Consider the following 23,971-nt stretch of genomic DNA (forward strand, 5'->3'; position numbering starts at 1 on the left):
TAGTGAATTGGAGCCCTGGTGGCACAGTCGTTAAGAGCTCAGCTGCTAACCAAAAGGTTGGCAGTTCGAATCTACCAGCTGCTCCTTGGAAATCCTACAAGGCAGTTCTACCCTGTCCTATAGGTCGCTATGAGTTGGAACCGACTCTCCGGCACTGAACAACAACAACTAGTGAATGAGTTAATTAGTTCATCACAGTTGTAATGAGCAGGATAGAGGAAGTGTTTAGGGGGAAATGAGCATGTATGACATCAAAGATCTTCTTGAGAAAAGGAGGCTTCACCTGAGAACTGAAGGACAAGTAGGGGACAGCATTTGAACAGGACAGAGTAAAGGGTGGTGCAGACAGAGGGAGTGGCATGAAGAAGCTGGGAGGTGAACAGGGCAGGGAGCAGCAGGGACTGGGATGGAGGCCCGTGTGGCTGCAGAGGAGAGCCAGAGGGGTGCTGAGAAATGCGCCACAGAGCGGTCAGGGCCCCACAGTACCTGCTGGGGATTTCGGACATTATCCTAAGGACAAAGGAAAATAACATGCTCACACTGGCATTTTTAGAAGGCCACTCTGGCTGCAGAGAGGGAAATGGATTTCAGAGGGCCAGAGTGGATGTTGAAGAACAGCCCATGAGTGCTGCGCAGGCCGACAGAAGGAGTTATGGTTGAGACTAAACAAAACAAACCCTTGCCATTGAGTTGATTCCAACTCCTGGCGATGCCACATGGTACAGAGTAGAACTGCTCCATAGGGTTTTTTTTGGTTGTAATCTTTACAGAGCAGATCACTAGGACTTTCTTCTGTAGTGCGCCTGGGTGGGATCTCACCACCAACCTTTAGGCTAGGTGTGAGGTGCAAACTGTGTGCACCACTTAGGCATCTACAGCTGAAACTAAAAATAAAACAAAGCAAAAAAACCCAAGCCTGTTGCCATCCAGTTGATGCCAACTCACAGCGACCCTGTAGGACAGAGTAGAACTGCCCTATAGGGTTTCCAAGGAGTGCCTGGTGGATTCCAACCGCCAACCTTTTGGTTAGCACCCAAACTCGTAATCACTGTGCCACCAGGGCTCCATAGCTGAGACTAGGTGGAATAAGATGGAGAGATTTAAACAATGCTAGAATCATCAAGATTCGATTTGATAGGGAAGGATCAGGAATGACTTCTAGGTTTGTGGCTTGCTCAGCGAGGCAATTAGAGGGGGGGGGGGATGACTTGGTGGCATGAGGGAGGCATGGAGATCCTAAGTTTCATTTGGGATACTCTGAAATTGATTTATCTGTGTATCATGCAAGTGAGAACGGTAACATAATTGGATACACAGACAGCTCTGGACTAGAGAAAAACGCTGGGGCTTCACTAGTAAAACCAGCTCCCGTAGAGGCACCCCTGACTCATGGTGACCCCATGTGTGTCGGAGTAGAACTGCCATGGGGTTTTCAGGGGCTGATTTTTCCGAAGTAGGTCTCCAGGCCTTTCTTCTGAGTCATCTCTGGGTGGACTCGAACCGCCAACATTTTGGTTAGCAGCTGAGTGTATTAACCGTTAGCACGACTCAGAGACTCCTGGGCTTCACGAGCACACCTGAATTGGAACCACTGAACTGGCTGAGATTTCTAAGGCAAAGAGTGTGGATGAGGGAAGAAGAGGTCCTGTGAGGGATCCCTTTTTGGTTTCCTTTTTCCTGTGCTTGTTATTGATTGTATGAAACAGAATAATACTAGTAGTCCACATTTATTGTGTACTTCCTGTGTGCCAACTACTGAAACATGATGTTAAACATAATATTTAACCATCATAATCATCTCGTGAATTAGATATTACAGTATTATTATCCCTGTTAACTAATGAGGCAGCTGAAACTGAGAGCAGGTTGTAACTTGACAGTAGCTTGAGTTACAATGCTCTTTCTCAGTGGCCTCTTCTGATCATCTACATTGTTTCCTTGTTCTAGGACCATTTTGTATCTCTAAATATAGAAGATGGCAAACTTGTGCTGCAATACAAACTGGATTCAGAGCCACCAAAGGAAGTAAGACGTGTAGACCCTATAAACGATGGGAAAGATTATACGGTAAATTCTTTTAGTCTGTTTTCTTGAATTGTGAAATGTCTTTAGTCTTTTAAAATTAAGTCCATGCAAAAAGAAAGCTGTCCGTATTACCAGATACTTATAGTTACTAACTGAGGGACATACCCTTTTAAAATCTGAAAATTTAGACGTGGCATATATAACGTATATATGACATGTATAAAATACGATTGGTTCCAAATGCAAACATTTCTCTCAGAATGTTTTGTATCATATTTTTATCCAAAAGTACTGCTGTTCAGCGTCTTTCTACTATGCGTATAAATGAATCTGAAGGAAAACAAATAAAAATATAATAGCTCTGAGCCACTGTAGATAAGAGTCTTTTATTTCCCTTTGCTTGCTGATTCATCTCTCATTTATTTCAGATTCAGATCAACTTTCTAAAAGCCCAGAAACTTCTGTCCGTAAAAGTGAATTCTGTAAACACTGAAATTAAAGGTGAAATATTTGATTTCAACACATACTATCTGGGTGGAATTCCAATTTCACTCAGGGAAAGGTAAGATGATATGGTTTAAAAAAAAAGCAGATTGCCTCTCTCAGTGCTGTGATTGCTCCTGATATATCTAGTCTACCTTTTTTTAATTCCAGGGACAAAGGGCTAACTTTTCAGTATTCACAGTGTTACCCAACAGAGTAAAACAGGCTGTGAATACTAGATAGTGGGATTGGCCACTTGAAAGGGGGTAAACTATGGGTCATCCCCGTGGTTACTCTTGGGAGGAGAAAATCCACAGGGAATATAAGCCATGTTGAAAATGCTACCAAGAAAATGGAAGCTGTAACCCTGGGGTCTTAAAGGAAGCCGAGGAGAGTGCAGGCAGTCCCTGGGGCTGACAAGGGCAATGGGCACTGAAAGCTGGGCTCAGAACCTTCTGGAAGTTTCTCCTAGAATGTAAGGCACCATGTCCCCTTCATATCTGCATCACCTGCCCCTTACATGGCCTCCAGCAAGGAATCAATGCATAACTGTTTTGTGGATTAATGAATATATGCATTAATGAAATGAATTTGAAAGGCAGTGAAATTTAATCAGAGTGAGAAAGGAAGAATACTTTGAGAAAGTACTTGAAGGTAACTTTATTAAAAAAAAAAAAAACTATTGCCGTAGAGTTAATTCCAACTCATGGTGATCCTGTACAGTTTGTTAATATGTTTATGTCCTCCAAAAAGGCTTTTCGATAGACGATAATATGTGGAAAGAAGACACCTTGGACGAGTTAGTACAGCCTCGTAACCAAGCTAAGAATGCCTCCCAGAATATTGACTATGATTACTTTCATATGAGATCTGAAGCTAGCTAATTTTTTTTTCTACTTGATAATCAGTTGGAAGGAGTCTAATATGACTTATAAAATGGCATGCAAAGGTAATTCTTGCTTCAAGAATCCTTATACTTTGGGCATCTGAGTAAACTTCATAAGAAGGCACTAATCTCTGTTTCCTGGGACAGTGGTGGTTCAGTGGTACAATTTTTGCCTTCTGTGAGGGAAACCCAGGTTTAATTCCTGGACAGCGCACTTCAGGCATGGCCATCACCCGTCTGCCAGTGGAGGGTTGTGTGTTGCTATGATGCTGAAGAGATTGCAGCTGAGCTTCCAGACTAAGACAGACTAGGAAGAAAGGCCTGGCGATCTGCTTCTGAAAATTAGCCAGTGAAAACCATATGGATCACCACAGTCCAATCCGAAACCGATCATGGGGATGACTCAGGATTGGGCAGTGTTCCGTTCTGTCCATTGTGTGTGAAATCGTTGAGTCGGGGATGACTCAATGGCAGCTAACAGCAAAAAACAATTTTTGTTTCAAAGTTTTCAGGGTTGTCCCCAAAGACAAAAAGGCAGGTGGGAAAGCTGAGCACTTCAGTGGAGTTTGAGGGGAGGGGAATGTTTTCACTCCATAGATTGTTTTAGCTGGAAGGGACCTTGTAGATCATGGTATATAACTCCTGCATTTTACAGATGAAGACACTGAGTCAAAGAGATGAAATGGCCTCTTCGATGTTAAGTAGCAGTTCAATCATGGATCCCATTGCTGTCAAGTCAATTCTGACTCACAGCAACCCTATAGGACAGAGTAGAACTGTCCCATAGGTTTCCAAGGCTGTAATCTTTAGGGGAGCAGGCTGTTACAACTTTCTTCTGCACAGTGGCTGGTGGGTTCAAAACACCAACCTTTCTGTTAGCAGCAAAGTGCTTAAGCACTGTGCCACCAGGGCTCCTTTTTATTCCATTAAATGTAAAATGGAGTAATTTAGGTAGTCAGCAGTCTTGTGTACATCTGAGGGTTATTGTTGGCTCACTCACAATGAGCACAGGGCAGTGCGACAGGTGTCAGGAATACAATGATGAGCAGGGCAGACGCTAAAGGAGGGTGGAGGAGAGAGAGGCACAAAGTAGACGGTAAGGGCTGCTGTGAGGGGGAGCTCGGGGGCTGAGGGAGCCCAAGGGAAGACTCTGATCCAGGTCCAGTTGGGGGCTTCTGGCTAGGACATGAGAGATGCTAGCTCTTCAACATATGTGAAGAGCTAAAAACTAGAGAAAGGGTGAAACCTTCCAAGAACTGGGCACACTGGGAAACAGGCAGGGATGGGACCTGGGGCTGGTCGGGAAGCAGGGGCCAGACAACAGGGGATCTTGAATGTCATGGTAAGGAGCCATCTGAGGGATTTAAGCAGAGAAAGGACATGATCCAGCTGGGTTTTCAGTAGCTCACTCTAGTGCAGGGTGGATTTGGATAAGAGAGGGAAACGGTAGAGGCAGGTAGAGTGGTCAGAAGATCACTGTGTTAACAGGGATGAGAGGTGAGGGTGGCCTTGCCCAAGTGTAGATGAGGACAAGGGAGTGGCCACAAAATATATTTAGGACATCAAATGGGCAAATAAATGATTGCTTGGACTTGGGTGGGGGTACAAAAATGATGCCTAGTTTATTATTTAGCCTTTGGGCGGGTGGTGAGCACCAGCAGAGGAGCAGGTAGGGCAGATGATGAGTTCAATTTCAGGCAGGCTGAGTCCCAGGAGCCTGAAAGACAGGCAGGTGGAGGGAGGGGCCCAGAAGCTATTGGATAGGATGGCCTGGACCTTGGGAAACAAGTCCAGGCTGGAGACCAGGCCGGGAACACAGGTGGTCACTGGGGAGTTAGAAGACTTCTCAAGCAGAGGCAATAAGGAAGCCATTGGTCGGTGGTTTGCTTTTAGTGGTGTCAGCCTAAGGCCAAAAGGGAGTGACGTGGATGCCAGTCAAGTGTGTTTTACCATAAAGGGTAGTGGGTGAGAATCAAAGGAAATGGGTTCTAGTTTGGGCTCAGGCACGAGAAAGCTGTGTAACTTTGGCTTAAGTCAGCACTTAACCTTTCTTTGCCTTTTTATCTTGATCCATGAAAGAAACATACATACCAAAAAAAACCAAACCTGTTGCCATTGAGTTGATTCCAACCGGTAGGGTTTCCATGGCTGTAATATTTAGAGAAGCAGACTGCCACATCTTTCTCCTGTGGAGCTGCTCTTGGTTTCGAACTGCTGACCTTATGGTTAGCAGCCGAGCATTTAACCACTGCACCACCAGGGCTCTCTATGTATATGTATATATGTATAGTGTGTGTGTATATATATTTACAGTGTATATGCCTATATATAGTATGTATGTATATACATATATATATTATATATGGTATTACATATATAAAAATACGTATATTTTATATATGCATATATGTATACACACACACATACATACCTATTGAACTTTCCTAGTAATCTTAAAAAAGTAATCTTAGGATCTTGCAAATAAGGGACTGTCTCCTTTTCCTGGGCGAGTTTATACTTTGATATTTTATTTAAATGAGAAGAACATGGAGATGCAGGAGATAGAGGCCAGTCAAAGATGTCGCTGTCCTTTTACTCCCTAGCAAATAAAATGCAAAGCAACATTCAGGTATTTCAGGCCCTGCTTCATCTCTCTGGCAAACTCTTTGATGGTAACTACCTGTCTTCTACAGTGGTTATAAAGATTCAAAGTATGGTAAGTACTTGGCACATAGATTGTGTTCAGTAAATGTTAGAAGAAAATATCTATTGTAAGCCATCATTGTAAGGGCTGAAAAATAGGTCTGAGGTGCCTAAAAGTACCTTGCACAAAACATGCGCTGCATGTGTGTTATCTTCCTGTCTTGCCACTCTTCTTTGCCATCTTTGTCTTCCTTAAACCAATATACTCTGATGCGAAGAAGGACAGCAGGGTATGTTGATTCAGGTCTAACGCATCTTAAAATCCAAGAGAGAATCAGTCTAGAAATATGTATAAATAGTCAAGCTCTAGGAATTAAAATGACCTTTCCTCCTATACTGAGGCAAAAGCCATCTTTATAAAATAATTAAGCTCATGCTGTAATGCTGGTGAGCATTCATTTCTTCCTTTTCCTTTGAATGAAATTTGATTTTATGCATATTACATGTAGCCCAACTATTCATAATGAGTTCAGTAAAAATGAATACAGATACCTTTCAATTAGAAAAGTGGGCTACCTTAGGGATTCATAATGAAATCAGCCTTGGAGTCTACTTAGTAACCATTTATTTGAGAAATCCAAGTATTGGCCTGGACCTCAGTCAGTTCCTATGTGTTAGTACTTTATGCAAATTCAACTCCAGACAGATCCAAAAGTCAAATCAAAGGGCAAATGCCAAGGCAGCCATGTAGGAAGAGCTTCTCTCATTATAATAGCTGTGATGTGGGGATAGACCCTCACTATCTCCCATTGAAGGAGCCCTGGTTTGCAAACGGTTAAGTACTCGGCTGCTAACCAAAAGGTTGGCAGTTAGAACCCACCCAGTGGCTCCACAAAGAAAGACCTGGCAGTCTGTTCCTGTAAAGATTACAGCCAAGAAAACCCTCTGGGGCAGTTCTGCTCTGTCACATGGGGTCACTATGAGTTGGAATCAACTCAACAGTACCTGACAACAGCAACAGCCTCTCCCACTGAGTCCTTACTCTGTACCAACCACCATCTGAGTGTGTTACATATATTAACTCAATTAAACTTACAGCACCCCTGTGAAACAGATGGACATATTCCCATTGTAGAAATGAGGAAACAGAGGCACAGAGAAGTTAAATAGCCTGGTCAAGGTCATATAGCCCTCAAGTAGCAGGGACAGGACCTGGCTTCAGAGTCCACAGCTCCTGAGCAGCACTGCCTTCCCTCTCAAACACTTGGCTAACACCTTCGGAGTGTTCACTACTCTGTGCCATGTACCATTCAAGTACTTAGTATGCATTGACTTGTTTAATCCTCACAACAACCCCTTTGATGTTCAATAACTTGGCCAGGCTGTACAACTAGGAGAGAACATTGGAACCCAGGCAATGCCCGCAACCTTCATATGTTTTCCATTGTTTCAGCTTGGCATGGATTGAACACTTTTCATAATTGAATAGAACCAAAAGTAACAGTTTGTTTAATTTGAGTTTACAGTGGCTAACTGAAAAGTGAACCAAAACAAAAAAAAAGAGTAAAAGTTTTCTAGACCATCCCAGCTCTAATAAATTACCTCTTAGTTATACTTCCAGTTGACCATGCATCACCCTGACTTCAGAGTGGAGGAGCAGGGAAGCAATTCTACGTATTGTGCCTCTTCTGTGTCCTGTACCTTTTGTGGACACTGGTCACTCTTGGATTATCTGTTATTATTGTCTGTGTTTTTAAAGCTGACAATGCATAATCACACAGGAAGGAAGTAGATTTTCCTAGCCTCGTGAAGTAAGCAAGTCAGGTGACATCCACTCACTGTGACAGCAGTATAGGAATCCCATAGGAATGGATAACCATAAAATATATACTAGTTTATGGGTAGAAAGTAGGAGAGGGTGCAGTGTGTTGCAGCTCTGATTCCTGGGAGAGCCTGACATGATACATCTCTTCCTTTTTTGTATCCCAAATCAGGTTTAACATTTCTACACCTGCCTTCCGAGGCTGCATGAAAAACCTGAAGAAAAATACCGGTGTTGTTAGATTGAATGATACTGTGGGAGTAACAAAACAGTGCTCAGAAGACTGGAAGGTAAGTGGAGAGTTACCCTTGAACATGGTGCAGAATTCAGAATTTTGCAAAGGCGTGCTGTCCAACCAACTCATCTTTGGTCTTAATAACATATCAGCTTCTGACTTTTCTCTGGTAGCACAGAGTGAGTTGACTGGAATACACTCCCCACATACTTGCAAGATATAAAACCTTTTCAGATTTGCATGTTACCTTTGCAGGCAAGTAGGAATATCAACGGTACACACAACAACTTAGAGATGATGGGCAGATTATCATGCAGTAAAACAAATTTTATCTCTTCCTGAGGCAACATAAATCACATGGATCAGTTCAGGTGAAGTGATATAGAATAAGATCCAGTATTTCAGTCATGAAGTGATCACAGTGCCCATCATTTTTTCCATGTTTGCGTTTCAGCTCGTGCGAGTGGCCTCTTTCTCCAGAGGAGGACAGTTGAGTTTCCGGAATTTGGACTTGCCCGACAACTTCCAGGCCTCGTTTGGGTTTCAGACCTCTCAACCCAGTGGCATATTATTAAATCATCAAACGCAGGTATGAAATATTGCACTAATATCGAACGAGATTTTAACCTGCCTCAAAGTCTGATGTCAAAAACAATGAAGAGATTTTGAAAGTAAATCCATTTGGCATTTTATTTATCATCACACCCCAAATGCTATTGTATATGTCAACGGGAGTTTATCCCCACCCTAGGGTAGGTCCTAAAAGAAACCAGGCTTAATGGTTTCAGGGGACATCTAAGTCAATTGGCATAATAAAATCTATTAAGAAAGCATTCTCCATTCCACTTTGGAGAGTGCCATCTGGGGTCTTAAACACTAGCAAGTGGCCATCTAAGATGCATCAATTGGTCTCAGCCCACCTGGAACAAAGGAGAATGAAGAACACCAAAGATACAAGGTAATTATGAGCCCAAAAGACAGAAAGGGCCACATAAACCAGAGACTACATCAGCCTGAGACCAGAAGAACTAGATGTGCCCGGCTACAACTGATGACTGCCCAGACAGGGAACACAACAGAGAACCCCTGAGGGACCAGAAGAGCAGTGGGATGCAGACCTCAAATTCTTGTAAAAAGACCAGACTCTTAATGGTCTGACTAAGGCTAGAAGGACCCCAGAGGTCATGGTCCACAGACCTTCTGTTAGTCCAAGACAGGAACATTCCCAAAGCCAACTCTTCAGACAGGGATTGGACTGGACTATGGAGTAGAAAATGATACTGTTGAAGAGTGAGCTTCTTGGATCAAGTAGACACATGAGACTATGTGGGCAACTCCTGTCTGGAGAGGAGATGAGAAGGCAGAGGGGGTCAGAAGCTGGCCAAATGGACACAAAAATAGAGAGTGGAGGGAAGGAGTATACTGTCTCATTAGAGGGAGACCAACTAGGAGTATATAGCAAGGTGTATATAAATTTTTGTATGAAAGACTGACCTGATTTGTAAACTTTCACTTCAAGCACAATAAAAATTAAAAAAAGAAAAGAATAAAAAAAAGGAAACCAGGCTTAGAAAATATATTCTAAGTCTATTATGAGATGTACAGTACATTTTAAGCATATTACTGAATCGAATTTACATATATTCGTGGACTAATTTTCAGTCTTTTAAGATATACTTAATAAGAGCTAGGAAACCCTGGTGGTGTGGTGGTTAAGAGCTACAGCTGCTAACCTAAAGATCAGCAGTTCGAATCCACCAGCCACTCCTTGGAAACCCTATGGGGCAGTTCTACTCTGTCCTATCAGGTTGCTGAGTTGGAGTCAACTCGAAGGCAACGGATAATAAGAGCTAAGATGAATTATAGCTGTTATAAGTAAAAATATAGTTGAAGTTTCAGATCTAAGAAAAAAATCCAGGATGGATCCCCATTATTCCCTTTTGATTAACAAAAGATACTCAGATTCCTTTTTTTTTTTTAAATAACAGCTAGTTGTATAACATTTACATAGGGATTGGAGGAGCATAAGGCCTTTGCCCTTTCTCATGTACAACACAGCCACGGAAATTCTCGTCAGCAAGGAGATCCCTCTGTAATTTAAGAGGATTTAGCCAGGGTGGTTATGTAGACATAGAAGTCAACTAATACTTGGAAATCCCATTGTGGAATAAGTGGAATTTTAAAATAGAAGTAGAAGGACTGAGATTCTGACATACATTCCTTCAGGATTGCCAGCCACAGCAGACAGCTAGTGTTTGTTGAAAGAATGGATGGTAGCTAACTCTGTGACCTATGGAGTATTAGGAAGGCCTTGCCTCTCTTGATGTCTTTGCTCATCAGCCCTTAGATCTTTTTTAAACACTAGCTCTGAAGAAGTACATGCCAGTGTTGAGACTGTAGGGATGGTTTGTCCGTCAAAACAGGGTGTTTCGACCTCAGTCTTTTGATACCCAACATTTGTTTTCTCTGCCAAGGGCAGGGACACTTAGTACACGATACTCAAAATGATCAAAAGCAATAAAATAGGTCAATCCTGAACAATGGTAGAATCCTAGAAAGAGCCTAGGGACATTGCCCTCAATTTTATAGTGGGTTAGTTAGGAAACACATATGAATTAGCCTTCTTTTATCCAACCCGTAATTAACTGAATATTGCCGGTAGAAAAAAAATCAATACAAAATAAAACTGACGATGGCTGTAACTGTATACCGTAAAAATGGTTTTAGACTAAAAGCTCACTGAAGAATCACGTCTTGTTGAAGACTACAAAAATTGTACTAGATAGAAAAATAAATAAATAAAATTAAAATTGACAGAAAGACATCGTCTTAACAAAATTTAGATCTGTAGAGTTTAACATGGAAAACTGAACTTCCTAGTAGTAATGACCACAAAGTAAATTCATAATGTCTGAAGAGATCTCATTGTTCTAATTTTACGTTTGAAAAGAGTCAATTGATGAATCAAGTCTTCAAGTAAAATGTCTTCGGAAAGAATTGATCCCGATGAAAATAATTTCAGTAAAATAAAAGTGAAAATTTAAAAAATTGGAAATGGTTTAACTGCTGTGTGTAATTGATCAAGAAACTAAATTGGCTTAGTGAATGTAGGTCCAAAAAATTTGAGAGATTTTGAAAGTCATCTGTGTTGAAATAATTTACGTAAAATGTTTGTATTCATAAACATAGAATCAAAATATTAAAAAAAAATCTTTAAATCAAAATGGCAAAGTCAGAATATTTGGATCAAAACATCTTGACTGTTTTCATATATGATTTTGATCGTAATTTTAGTATTGATACATGGATAGTCCTCATATGAAAATTAGTTGTGTTGATGAGTGTATTCTGTGATGTTTTCAGACGAGTAGCCTGCAGGTCACTCTGGAAGAGGGTCACATTGAATTGAGCACCAGGGATAGCAGCAGACCCATTTTTAAATCCCCTCAGACGTACATGGATGGTTTGCTGCATTACGTATCTGTGATAAATGACAACTCCGGGTGAGTGGAATGTACTTCTGACAGAGCTGTAAAAATTTTACTTTATTTCATTTAATGGAATTGTTGGAATATTTTTACAAAATATTTTTACAAAATATTTATCCTTGACTCCAACACTATTTTGCTAGTAAGTCTTGGCCTTCTTTCTTATTCTGTATCAATTTCCCCATTAAAAATAATAAATCAACAGTTGGATGGGTAAAGGAATTGTGGCATATTCAAAATGGTTCCTACACAGCCAATGATCATGAAAGATCCACAGCTATATACAATGACATGGATGAACCTCGCAGACATACTATTTAGTGGAAGAAGTCACATATAAAAGGGTTCATCCCCTATGCTTTCATTTCTGTGAAATTCAAACAGACAAAATTAATCTGTTCTATCAGAATTCAAAAGAGTAGTTACTTTTAAGGGGGGAAGGGGTTAGAGACGAAAGGAGCTTAAAGGGGGTTCCAGGGGTGCTGGTCATGCTCTGTTTCTTTATATATGGGTGCTGGTTACATTGGTGTATTCACATTGTGAAAATTCATTGAGCTGTACCCTTTTTAAATTTTTTTTTATTGTGGTAAAATATATATAACAAAAAATTTGCCATATTAGCCATTTTTAAGTATACATTTCAGTGACCTTAATTGCCACCATGTTGTGCAAGTGTCACCACTCTCTAATTCCAAAAGTTTTTCATCACCCCAGTCAGAAACTTAGTACCCCTCCCCCAGCTCCTGGTAACCACTAATAAACTTCCATCTCTATGTATCTGCCTAAATATTTCATGTAAGTGGAATCAAAGAGTTGTACACTTTTGATATATGTATTTTCTGTATGTATAGTATACTTTGGAAACCCTGGTGGCATAGTAGTTAAGTGCTATGGCTGCCAACCAGAAAGCCAGCAGTTCAATCCACCATGGTGCTCCTTGGAAACTCTATGGGGCAGTTATGCTCTGTCCTATAGGGTCACTATGAGTTGGAATCGACTCAACAGCAATAGACATAGTATACTTTAATTAAAAAATCTTGTAATAAAAAAGGAAATGTATGAGAAAAATAAGTCTAGTTTAACTAGTTATTTTAGGTAAGCAATATTCAGTCTGGGTCAAAGACAGTAAACTGACTACATGTAGAGAATTTTTTTTTTTTTTTCCCAGCAGTTCTCATCCTTGTTTTGCTTTCATGCACTTTCAGACTCCAGCTTCTGATTGATGACAAGCCTCTGAAAAATAACCAAAAGCTACAAGGATTTTCAAATTCCCAGCTGTCCATACGTCTGGGTGGGAGTAACTTTGAGGGTTGTATCACCAATGTTTTTGTCCAGAGGTAGGTGATCTTTTCTGTGAGGGTAACTGAGACTTGGGAGGGCCTGAGGAGAATAGCCCTGCTGATGGAGAAGTATCTCCTTGGTCAGGTTACCAGAGTGGGGTTTGTAAACACGTGCAGAATGAAGCTCTTGTACCAACAACTTTCAAAACACCCTCTTTGGCAAGACACTTTAAAAAACAAACAAGTGAAAGACTCCTGGGCACAGGCTCCCTTTGGAAGAGTAGCTTTGGCATATAACTTTGGAAAAGTTCTAATTAACTTTCAGATTGTGGCCTTTAAAAATATTCATACTGAAGTTTTATTTTGTTTAAATTAAGATTGTGCAATTAGATTTAATGAGCTCGCCGCAGTTTTCAAGGCCAAGACATGGCTCAGTGCAACACTAGGAAACCAAGTCACCAGAGCACTGAACATGACCTTTAATCGAATGCTTGACAGAGAAGAGCTTGGTGTGTCCAGGCGAGCCTTAAATGCTCATACTAATGTTGCTTAGTCGATTTTTTTGAAAAGAGAATTTAAAAATCATCCAGATTTTCCTTTTTTTGATACAAAATAATCATTTTCAGAGAAGAGACAAAATCCTTCTAAGGCAGAGGGAGAGACCTGGAACTGGCCTCGGGCTGCCGGTAGGGCCATTATCCCCTCCACAGTCAGTGCACCATCTCCTCGGGCAGGATGAGACTGAGTTTTCGCACCTCTGCTGGTTGACAAAGCATCTCCCTTGACCTTGTAGCTCCCTGATTGGAGTGGAAAGTGGGAGCGATGGAGATGGGGGGTAGGGTTTGGCACCAGCTTTCCACCATTGAAAGACTTCAACAACAATCATAAGATAGAGAAAATTTTAGTTTTTTTCTTCCATTTTAGAGTGAGGACTTTCTTACTCAAGCATAGTAGAATGAATCATTCCATAAACTCTCTTCTGAGCTTTCTTGCTACTCACAATCATTGTATATCTCCAGTGCATGTGTTTCCCCTCTCTGTATACTTCATTTTCCTATCTCTGTATGATGCCCATTCCAAAGAAAGAACCATGGTGTTGTGGCCTTGCCACAACCCTGGCTGGTCAAGTCAATGAAAATTTCTGGAGCCTCTGCTGACAAGCTAGGGTGCTGGGTGTTCTAGGGGCTTCACCAGCTTAGTATCTCCTCTAGATGTAATATACAGGTGAGAGATGAAAGTTTACCTGGAAACCATAGCAGTAAGAATGTGTTTTTTAAATGAGCGCTCTTCATTGACATGTCAGAGTTTGGCAGCAGCTTACACTTCTGCCCTTGTTTCAGATCATCACAGAGCCCTGCAGTTCTAGATTTGGTCGGTACATCTTCCAAGAGAGATGTGTCCCTGGGAAGCTGCAGTTTAAACAAACCACCTTTTCTAATGTTGCTTAAAGGCTCGACAAGGTTTAACAAAGCCAAGACTTCCAGTATCAACCTGGTAAGTGTCAAACCCTTGCACTGGGCTTCACTCCTCTCCAGAGGATGTTCACAGCCTGCCTTGTTGGAGGTGTTGGGGGAGGGATGGCAGGAGGGAAGATATGTGGATCACTTCATCCGATAGGGGTCAGTGCTCCATGATGCAGGACCAGCGGGTCATCACCCATTGAATTATACCACCATGCTCCAAGTGCTTTTCTTTTCTGCTTTTCTTTTTTATCTTGATGAAAATTTGGCAATTTTTACAGTCATAGGACAAATAGAATATTGACTTCAGCTCTCAGTTATGTAGCTGATGGGTTATTTTGACACTTCTGTGTTTTTGGAAACCCTGGTGGTGTAGTGGTTAAGTGCTACGGCAGCTAACCAAGAGGTCAGCAGTTCAGATCTGCCAGGCGCTCCTTGGAAGGTCTATGGGGCAGTTCTACTCTGTCCTATGGGGTCTCTATGAGTCGGAATTGACTCGATGGCAGTGGGTTTGGTTGGTTTGGGGGCTGTGTTTTTAGTAAGTACAATGGTTTTCTCTAGAAAACAGGGCCCCTGTTCCTTTTCCAGACCTCCCCTCTGCCCTGACACAACTCTTAAGAGGTACCCCTCTACCTGGTCCTCATCTGGACCAGGGTTTCTCAGCCTCAATTGCATATAAGAGACACCCGGGAAGTTTTTACAGTCCCAATGCTTAGGCGCATCCCACTCAGTGGAACTAGGCTCTTGGAGTGGGCCCAGGGACAATGGTTCCTGAAGCCCCCAGGTGATCCTAATGTGCAGCACTAAGAGAAACTGATAAGGCAGTGAAATTCCTTGTTTCGAGCAGCAGAAGCATCGTGATGAATTGAACATGGGGTACGACTTAAAGAATCTGGGAACAGAGCCCAGGAGCAAGACTTGAGGAATTCCATCTTCGGCCTGAGGTCAACAATGTGACCTCCCCTGTGTCTAATGTTAGAATTAATGTGATTAATGGATCACAACACCTCCTATGTACCAGGCATTGTGCTAAGCTAAGTGGATTTTCTTACAAATCTTCAGATAAGCTTGTGAGTACTAGCCACATCTTCTGGAAAAGGAGACTGCAGTTTAGAAAGTACACAATTTGCCCAAACAGGTGGAATACGGAGTTGGAATTCAAACCCAGGCAGCCTGGCTCCAGAGCCTGTCCCCTCTTAAATAAGGAGCTTCTACTTTCTACTTAATGGCAACCACATACTGCCCGTCTCCCAACACTTTCCTGCTGCACAATGATTTGGGGGATTTTGAATAGATAACACATATTAAGAAATATTCTGTGCCATTAAGAAGAACTATACATCATAAATCCCAAAGTGTGGCATTTTACTGTAATGAAAAGAACATCTTTAGAATTGCCCCATCAGGAATGAAGCCATATATTCGTTTTTTCATTTTAAGGCTGAAAGTTACTGGGAGACTAAATTAGCACAGTGATGGTAGAGATGGAGAGAAGCAAATGGAGTCAAGAGCTCTTTAGAATATAGAATATATGGGACTCTGATAACTGAATGTGGGCAGCAGGGGTGAGAAAAGAGTTGAAATATTTCTGAGGCATCTCGTCTGGTTTATTGGGTAGATGGAGATACCATTCATGGAGACAGGAGAAGGCAAGCATTTGGAGGAGGAGAGGATGAGTCAGTTGTGACATATGGAGCTACAGGTGTCTGCAGGACATCCGGGGGAGAAAACTGGTGGGAGGCTGTCAGTTGTCTCTGCTAGGCTTTCAGAGCTAGGGTGGAACTAGGCCTATTGATATGGGATACATCAATGAACACACTGATTTAATTTTCCCCCTGTTCTATGTAAGCCCCCAGATCGCATGAGATATAAACCCTTCTTCCAAAAGCCCAATAGCAGAGAGAAGGCATCATAGCTTAGTGGTTAAGTACTGGATTTGGGAGTGTGACTTCCTAGGTTTGAATCAGGCTGTATCACTTACTGGGTGTGTGACTGTCATAGTTTCTTAGGGCTGCCATAACAAATGCCACACAGTGGGTGACTTTAAAGAATGGAAATTTATTGTTTACAGTTCTGGAGGCTGGGAGTCCAAATTCAGGGTGTTGACAGGGCCATGCTCTCTCTGAAGCTCTAGGGGAAGATCTTTCCTTGTTTTTTCCAGCTTCTGGTAGCCTTAGGTCTCTCTTGGCATTCCTTGGCTTGTAGATGGATCTTCACATGGTGTCTTCTCCCTGTGTGACCCTGTCACTATGCCTGTTCTCCCCTTTTGTAAAATACAATTCAGAGGGGATTAGTATCCACCCTACTCCAATATGACTCCAGTAACTTAACCTGGAGTTAGAAAACCAGAAAGGAAGAACACGCTCGGCATTTCTCAAGCTGAAAGAACTGAAGAAAAAATATAAGCCTCCAGTTGCAATATTGAAGGATTCTACAGGGAAAATATTAAATGACGCAGGAAGCATGAAAAGGAGATGGAAGGAATACACAAAATCGCTATACCAAAAAGAATTGGCCAACATTCAGCCATTTCAGGAGGTAGCATATGATCAGGAACTGATGGTACTGAAGGAAGAGGTCCAAGCTGCACTGAAAAACAAGGCTCCAGGAATTGTCAGAATATCAATTGAGATGTTTCAGCAAACGGATGCAGTGCTGGAAGTCCTCACTTGTCTATGCCAAGAAATTTGGAAGACAGCTACCTGGCCAACTGACTGAAAGAGATTCATATTTATGCCTATTCCCAAGAAAGATGATCCAACCAAATGCGGAATTTATCAAACAATATCGTTAACATCACATGCAAGTAAAATTTTGCTGAAGATTGTTCAAAAGCAGCTACAGCAGTACATCAACAGGGAACTGCCAGAAATTCAAGCCAGATTCAGAAGAGGACGTTGAACGAGGAATATCATTGCTGCTGGATCCTGGCTGAAAGCAGAGAATACCAGAAGGATGTTTACCTGTGTTTTATTGACTGTGCAAAGGCATTTGACTGTGTGGATCATAACAAATTATGGATAACATTGAGAAGAATGGGAATTCCAGAACACTTAATTGTGCTCATGAAGAACCTGTACATAGATCGAGAGGCAGTCATTTGGACAGGCCAAGGGGATACTGCATGGTTTAAAGTCAGGAAAGGTGTGCGCCAGGGTTGTATCCTTTCACCATACTTATTCAGTCTGTAGGCTGAGCAAATAATCCGAGAAGCTGAACTATATGAAGAAGAATGGGGCATCAAGATTAGAGAAAGACTCATTAACACCCTGCATTATGCAGATGACAAAGCCTTGTTTGCTGAAAGTGAAGAGGACTTGAAGCACTTACTGATGAAGATCAAAGACCACAGTCTTCAGTATGGATTACACCTCAACATAAAAAAAATCCTCACAACTGAACCAATAAGCAACATCGTGATAAACAGAGAAAAGATTGAAGTTGTCAAGGATTTCATTATACTTGGATCCACAGTCAACACCCGTGGAAGCAGCAGTCAAGAAATCAAATGACGCATTGCATTGGTCAAATATATTGCAGAAACCTCTTTAAAGTGTTGAAAAGCAAAGATGTCACCTTGAAGACTAAGGTGTGCCTGACCCAAGCCATGATGTTTTCGGTCACCTCACGTGTGTGCGAGAGTTGAACGATGAATAAGGAAGGCTGAAAAAGAATTGACGCCTTTGGATTGTGGTGCTGGAGAAGAATATTGAATATACCATGGGCTGCCAACAGAACGAACAAATCTGGCTTGGAATAAGTACAGCCAGAGTGCTCCTTAAAAGCAAGGATGGTGAGACTATTTTGGACATGTTATCAGCAGGAATCGGTCCCTGGAGAAGGACATCATGCTTGGTAAAGTAGAGGATCAGCGAAAAAGAAGAAGATCCTCAATAAGATGGATTAACACAGTGGCTGCAACAGTGGGCTCAAGCGTATCAACAGGATGAGGATGGTGCAGGACCGGGCAGTGTTTCATTCTCTTGTACATAGGGTCACTATGGGTCAGAACTGACTCGATGGCACCTAACAGCGATGACAAACTTAACTGATAACATCTTCAAAGAAAGAACATATTTCTAAGTGAGGCCACATTTACAGGTACGGGGTTAGGATGTCAGCATATCTTTGTGGGGGGACACAATTCAGTTCATACCAATGACCTTGAACAATTACTTAACCTCTCTATGGGTCTGTTTTCTCCAGTGTATATGAGGAAAAATAATACTAATATCTCATGGCATTGTTGTGAGGGTTAAATGAGGTAGTAAACACAGAACCCTTAAAAAAGTGCTTGGTACACCAAGAGCATGAATAAATGTTAGCTGTGATTATTACACAGATAAATAACCTAAATGAAAAGGATATAGCATGCTGTAGGAGTGGTGCAGCAGGAATTATCCTGCCACGGAGATCAGGGAGTTCTAATGGGCTGAGCCTTGAGAGTGGGTAGAGTTGAGATGGTGGTATATATTGGAGTTGCTTAAGCAGAAGCACAAAGCTGGGAGGAAGGATGTGGATGGGGCTCGCAGGTGCCAGACACTTTGCATGCATTATCTCTGATCCTCCCAAGTTTTCGTGCTTTAACCTTCAATTCTCACTACAGCCTTCTGAGAACAGAATAAAATGCTGACTTTAGAGGTCAGAATGTTGAGTTGCAGAGATGTTAAAAAGACTGCCCAAGAGTGACCAGTCAATAAACGGTACAGGTTGAATTCAAACTTAGGCCTTTAGAATCCTGAAGGCTGTGCTCTCCAAGCCACAGTGGGAGGTCCCTACAAGCTTGGTGGATGGTAGGAAATGTGGTTTGGCTTCCATTTAGGGTGGAGGAGGGTGAGTTGTGGGAGGTCGGGTTGGAATCACGTGCCAATGCCAGGTCACATGAGCCTTGTATGACCTTATAGAATTTGGACATATTTCCATTGGTAATGCACAGCCATTGAAAGGAGTGCTTTAAACTGTGCTCAAAGATTATTAACACTGGCAGCAGCCTGTGGGATGGTTTGGTATAGCAAAGTTCTAGAGACAAGGAGTCAAAATGGCAAACTACTGCAGCGGTCCAGGCAAGAGAGTCAGGGGCCTGACTCTCAGGGCAGAGATGCTGGGAATCAAAAAGAAGGAGTATTCCACAAATACGTCAGTGAGATTAACAATAGCACATGGAAACTGAGCTCATGAAAGAGGCAAGGGACATAGGTTTCAATGATGGCCAAGATTTGGGGACTGGGTATCTTGAAGGATGATGGTGTCATTAACAGAATTAGGCAAGAGTTGGTGGCAAAGGGTATCAGACCTGTTCGTCTGGATCTTACTGCTGTTGACACACAAAGAAGAATCTTTTAGCAGGAAAGTGGGGCCCCCTGGTGTGAGTCACAGGCAAGAAGCTCCAGGCTGAGTTCTCATCTCAGTAGGATCAAGGTTTGGCTGTGATTTTAAGCAATTCATGTCCCTTTCTGATGGTTGTGATTGAACATTTCCACTCAGCAAAGTGCCAACATAGGATATTTTACGTAACTGGTGTGCCTGCAGACTGAGTACCCTATCCAGAATCAGGTCAGGGAGGAACCCTGATCTTAAAGGAATCTGAATCTGTTGGGAAGCCTTCAGCTGCTAGATCCCGGGAATGGCTTAAGAAATAAGGGGAGTCTATAATCTCACATACTCAACAGTTCAGAGTAGGTTGGGCTTGAGACCCAGCGCAGTACTCAGACTCTGCTTCCCAGTGTTTTGGCTCATCCTTTGGTGGCTCTGGAAATGTCCTTGCTGGACACACTCAGCAGAAGCACTAATTCTGCCAGTTTCATTCTCTCTCTGTCTTAGTCATCTAGTGCTACTATAACAGAAATACCACAAGTGAATGGCTTTAACACAGAGAAGTTTATTCTCTCATAGTCCAGTAGGCTAGAAGTCCGAATTCAGGGCGCTGGCTCCAGGGGAGGGCTTTCTCTTTCTGTCGGCTCTGAAGGAAGGTCCTTGTGATGCATCAGTCTTCCCTTGGTCTGGAAGCATCTCAGCACAGGAACAGGTCCAAAGGATGCGCTCTGCTCCCAGCTCTGCTTTCTTGGTGGTATAAGGTTCCCATTTCTCTCTGCTCGCTTCTCTAGTTTATATCACAAAAGAGATTGGTTTAAGACACTACCTAATCTTGTAGACCTCATCAGCATAATTGCCACTAATCCATCTTATTGCAACATAGTAATAGGATTTACAACATATAGAGAAATCACATCAGAAGATAAAATAGTAGGCAATGATACAAGGGAATCATGACCTAGCCAAGTTGACAAATAATTTGGGGGGCACAATTCAATCCATGACACTCTCCTAGTAAGAAAAAGTTTTTTATCAGAAGACTCGCCCCACAAAAGATGTAGAACAAAATTCAGATTCACAAAAAAAGACCAGACTTACTGGTCGGACAAAGACTAGAGGAACCGGCAAGACTATGGCCCCTGGACACTCTGCTAACTCAGAAGTGAAACCACTCCCAAAGCCCGCTTTTCAGGCAGATGTTAGACAGGCCTATAAAACAAACAATTACACATGTGAGGAGCGTGCTTCTTAGTAAAATCAAGTACACGAGATCAAAAGGGCAACTCCTGCCCAAAAACAAGATGGGAAGGCAGGAATGGACAGGAACCCTGAACAAATGGACGTAGGGAATCTGGAGTAGAAAGGCGACGAGTGCTGTCACATCGTGGGGGAATGCAACCAATGTCACAAAACAATATGTGTGTAAATTTTTGAATGAGAAACTAACTTGAGCTGTAAAAAAAAGAAAAAAGCCCTGTCCTCCATACTCCCTCTTGAGACTTCTCGGCCAGGATTAGGTCATGTGTTCATTCCTGAACCAATCCCTTGCAAGGCCAATTGCCGCCATTTGCTTTGCTTAATGGAGGTCCCTGCTGAGCTCCAAGCCCTGTGGGAGAAGCACAGACCCTTCTTCAAAATCTGGGCTCTGCAGCAGAGGGAAGGGAGAGGGACTGCAGAAACTCAGTTTCTTCCAACAGATTTTCTAGTCACATTTGATATTTATTAAGGTTGTTATTTGTCATGAAAACCCAGTCCTGTTTAAAAGCATTGCCCAGATCAGGACAGATGTATATACTTCAGTCAACAAGGATGAAGGCGGAGATGGGCTGTGGTTTGCCCTGATTCTGTTTCCTGCTCTCTCTTCCTCTACCCTCTCACTCGCCCTGCTTCACAAGTAGGGCTGGGGTGGGGCTGGGGGTCAGTGTACCCAAAGGAACGGCCACCACGGCCATGAAGGGGGAGCAGGAGAGGGAAGTTTGCATCTCCATATCCCTCGGGCTGGCCGCCTATGGCTTCGTGCTGCTGGCCAAATGCTGAACCTCTCAAGGGACACGTTGTAGCTCTTCGGATGCTCTGTGGTGAGGCAGGGCTCTGGATGTCTGCTGGTCCCAAGCTCAGCAGTCTTCAGAGAAGCGATCAGAGTTGTGTAGGATGGGAACAACATACATCCTCCCCAAAGAAAGGGGTATTAGACTCTCATCAACTTTGTTTCTCCAAGAAAATGATCCACTCTGCCTTTCAGGCCTGGTTTATACCTTCCTAGTGGAAACCCTGGTGGTGTAGCAGTGAAGTGCTACGGCTGCTAACCAGAAGGTCAGCAGTTGAAAGTCATCAGACGCTCCTTGGAAACTCAATGGGGCAGTTCTGCTCTGTCCTATAGGGTCACTCTGAGTCAGAATCGACTCAGCGGCAGTTTGGCAGGTTTGGTTTTTTTTTTTTTAAGTGGTAAGATGGAGGAGCCCTGGTGGTGGTTAGAGTGGTTCGGAACCCACCAGCCACTCTGCAGGGAGAAAGATGTGAAAGTCTGCTTTCGTAAAGGTTTCAGCCTTAGAAACGCGATGGGGCAGTTCTACTTTGTCCTGTAGAGTCGAAATCAACCCAATGGCAGCAGGTTTGGTTTTTGTTAGTGGCAAGATGCCCCCAAGTCAAAACCACATTAGAACACTGATGGGCATTGGGAGGATCCAGCTACAGGAGAGTTAGGGAGTTGAAGAGTAGTCCCTGACTCACTGCCCTTCCCCAGCTTTACATTGTTAGTAACCCTGCCGAGGTTCCTCACTGGGAACTTCCCCAACAACCCTGGTACCATTTCCCAGGTCTTTGGTTTCTTTACTGAATTCATCTCTTAGGATGAAGAATAAAAACTGCAAGGCACTCAGCAAGACAAGCATTCTTCACTCTTTCCCTGGTAACTAGCTGTCCTAACGTTTTGCTCATCTCCCACACAGCCATTGCGGGACACACCAGTGGCCTCCCTGAGGAGCACAGAGGTATGGAGAGATACACTGTCTTGCCCGCTACCTCCCCAGGCCCGGGCCAGTCACGGAGCCCTTCAGTTTGGGGACAGTCCCACCAGCCACTTGCTATTCATGCTTCCTCAGGAGTTGCTGAAACCCAGGTATTATTTATCTTGCTCCAGCACCAACTCAGAACCTAACTCTGCAATTCTACCCCAGGGAAGGCTAGCCAGCATGACCCCATGCACCTGTCACCAGTGAAGGTGGCACTGCCATTTTTGTTAAAAGAAGCGCTAGTCTGCAAAGACACGTAGCATGGTTGTTTGCAGCATGCTCTCTCCACACCTGTCATGGTTAGAACGCAAACGTGACAGCGTGCTGCTTGGAGGCTGGAACAATCAGCTCCAGTGTAGAATTGACGGCATTCTAAAAATAATGCTGAAATTTCTTTCCAAAGCTGCTATTTATTTCTCTGATAAATCACCTTTCTTCTCCTGCATTTAATAGTCAAAGGAAAATCATCCTTTTAGGCAGACTCAATGCGAAATAGATCACTTTTAGGGAATTTGGACTTTTTATGCTAAAAAGTTACATCTCTTTTGAGGGAGAAGGATGAGTAGAGATATGTCAGAGGAAAGCAGAAAACCAAGCTTTGTCATGTTCATGTAATTTGAAGGAGACATAAATGAAAAAGCACCAAAAATTCCTTTATGACTTGTCTACAGAGGTGGAATTGCCCAGGGGTCAGAAGACCTGGCTTTAAAACCTCTCTTTAAACCTCCACTTTCTGGCTGTGTGGCCTCTCTGGTGGTGCAGTGGTTAAGAGTTATAGCGAGCTACAGCTGCTAACCAAAAAGGTCAGCAGTTGGAATCCACCAGCTGCTCCTTGGAAACCTACGAATCAGTTCTACCCTGTCGTATAGGGTTGCTGTGAGTCAGAATCAACTCAATGGCAACAGGTTTGGTTTTTTGGGAGACACAGATGCCACCATGGGATTAGATGGACAAGAGATTTCCTGTGGAAGGATCAAGTTGGGAGAGCCAGGAATAGGCAAGGGAGACCCTGCAGGCTGCCATGCTGGTCTGACTGTTGTGAACGGAGAGGGGAAGGAAGGAGGATGGGATAAGAAGAGTTGACGGCACATCTCCAAGCAAAGATCACCCTTTAGAAAAGGCCAGTGTCAGACGTAAATTGCTTGGCTCTACTACCTCCACCATGCTCAGTTCTCAGCTAGGAGCAGCCAGGAGAAGTGAAGCCTTCCTGAGTGCCCCTGCAGACCCCATGGTATGGGAAGCTGCCAGTCAACGGTGCCCCCACAGCAGGGTCCATCGACCTGAGCCCTGCATGGCGCAACTCTGTGGCAGCCATAGGCTGTTAT

At 42.9% G+C, this 23,971-nt stretch overlaps 1 protein-coding gene across 2 annotated transcripts in view; it reads left to right on the forward strand.

The window, feature by feature from the left end:
• LAMA3 (laminin subunit alpha 3) overlaps positions 1–23,971 on the forward strand; it is a 323,465-nt gene that overhangs the window by 274,772 nt on the left and 24,722 nt on the right. For both annotated transcript variants that reach the window (XM_049902138.1, XM_049902139.1), the window contains 8 exons: positions 1,948–2,067; positions 2,454–2,587; positions 8,032–8,149; positions 8,549–8,683; positions 11,458–11,597; positions 12,788–12,919; positions 14,203–14,356; positions 22,584–22,753. In XM_049902138.1, coding sequence (XP_049758095.1) covers positions 1,948–2,067; positions 2,454–2,587; positions 8,032–8,149; positions 8,549–8,683; positions 11,458–11,597; positions 12,788–12,919; positions 14,203–14,356; positions 22,584–22,753 — 1,103 coding nt within the window. The remainder of the gene's footprint in view (positions 1–1,947; positions 2,068–2,453; positions 2,588–8,031; positions 8,150–8,548; positions 8,684–11,457; positions 11,598–12,787; positions 12,920–14,202; positions 14,357–22,583; positions 22,754–23,971) is intronic.

The sequence above is a fragment of the Elephas maximus genome, chromosome 11, assembly GCF_024166365.1.
Source record: "Elephas maximus indicus isolate mEleMax1 chromosome 11, mEleMax1 primary haplotype, whole genome shotgun sequence".
Lineage (NCBI taxonomy): Eukaryota > Metazoa > Chordata > Mammalia > Proboscidea > Elephantidae > Elephas > Elephas maximus.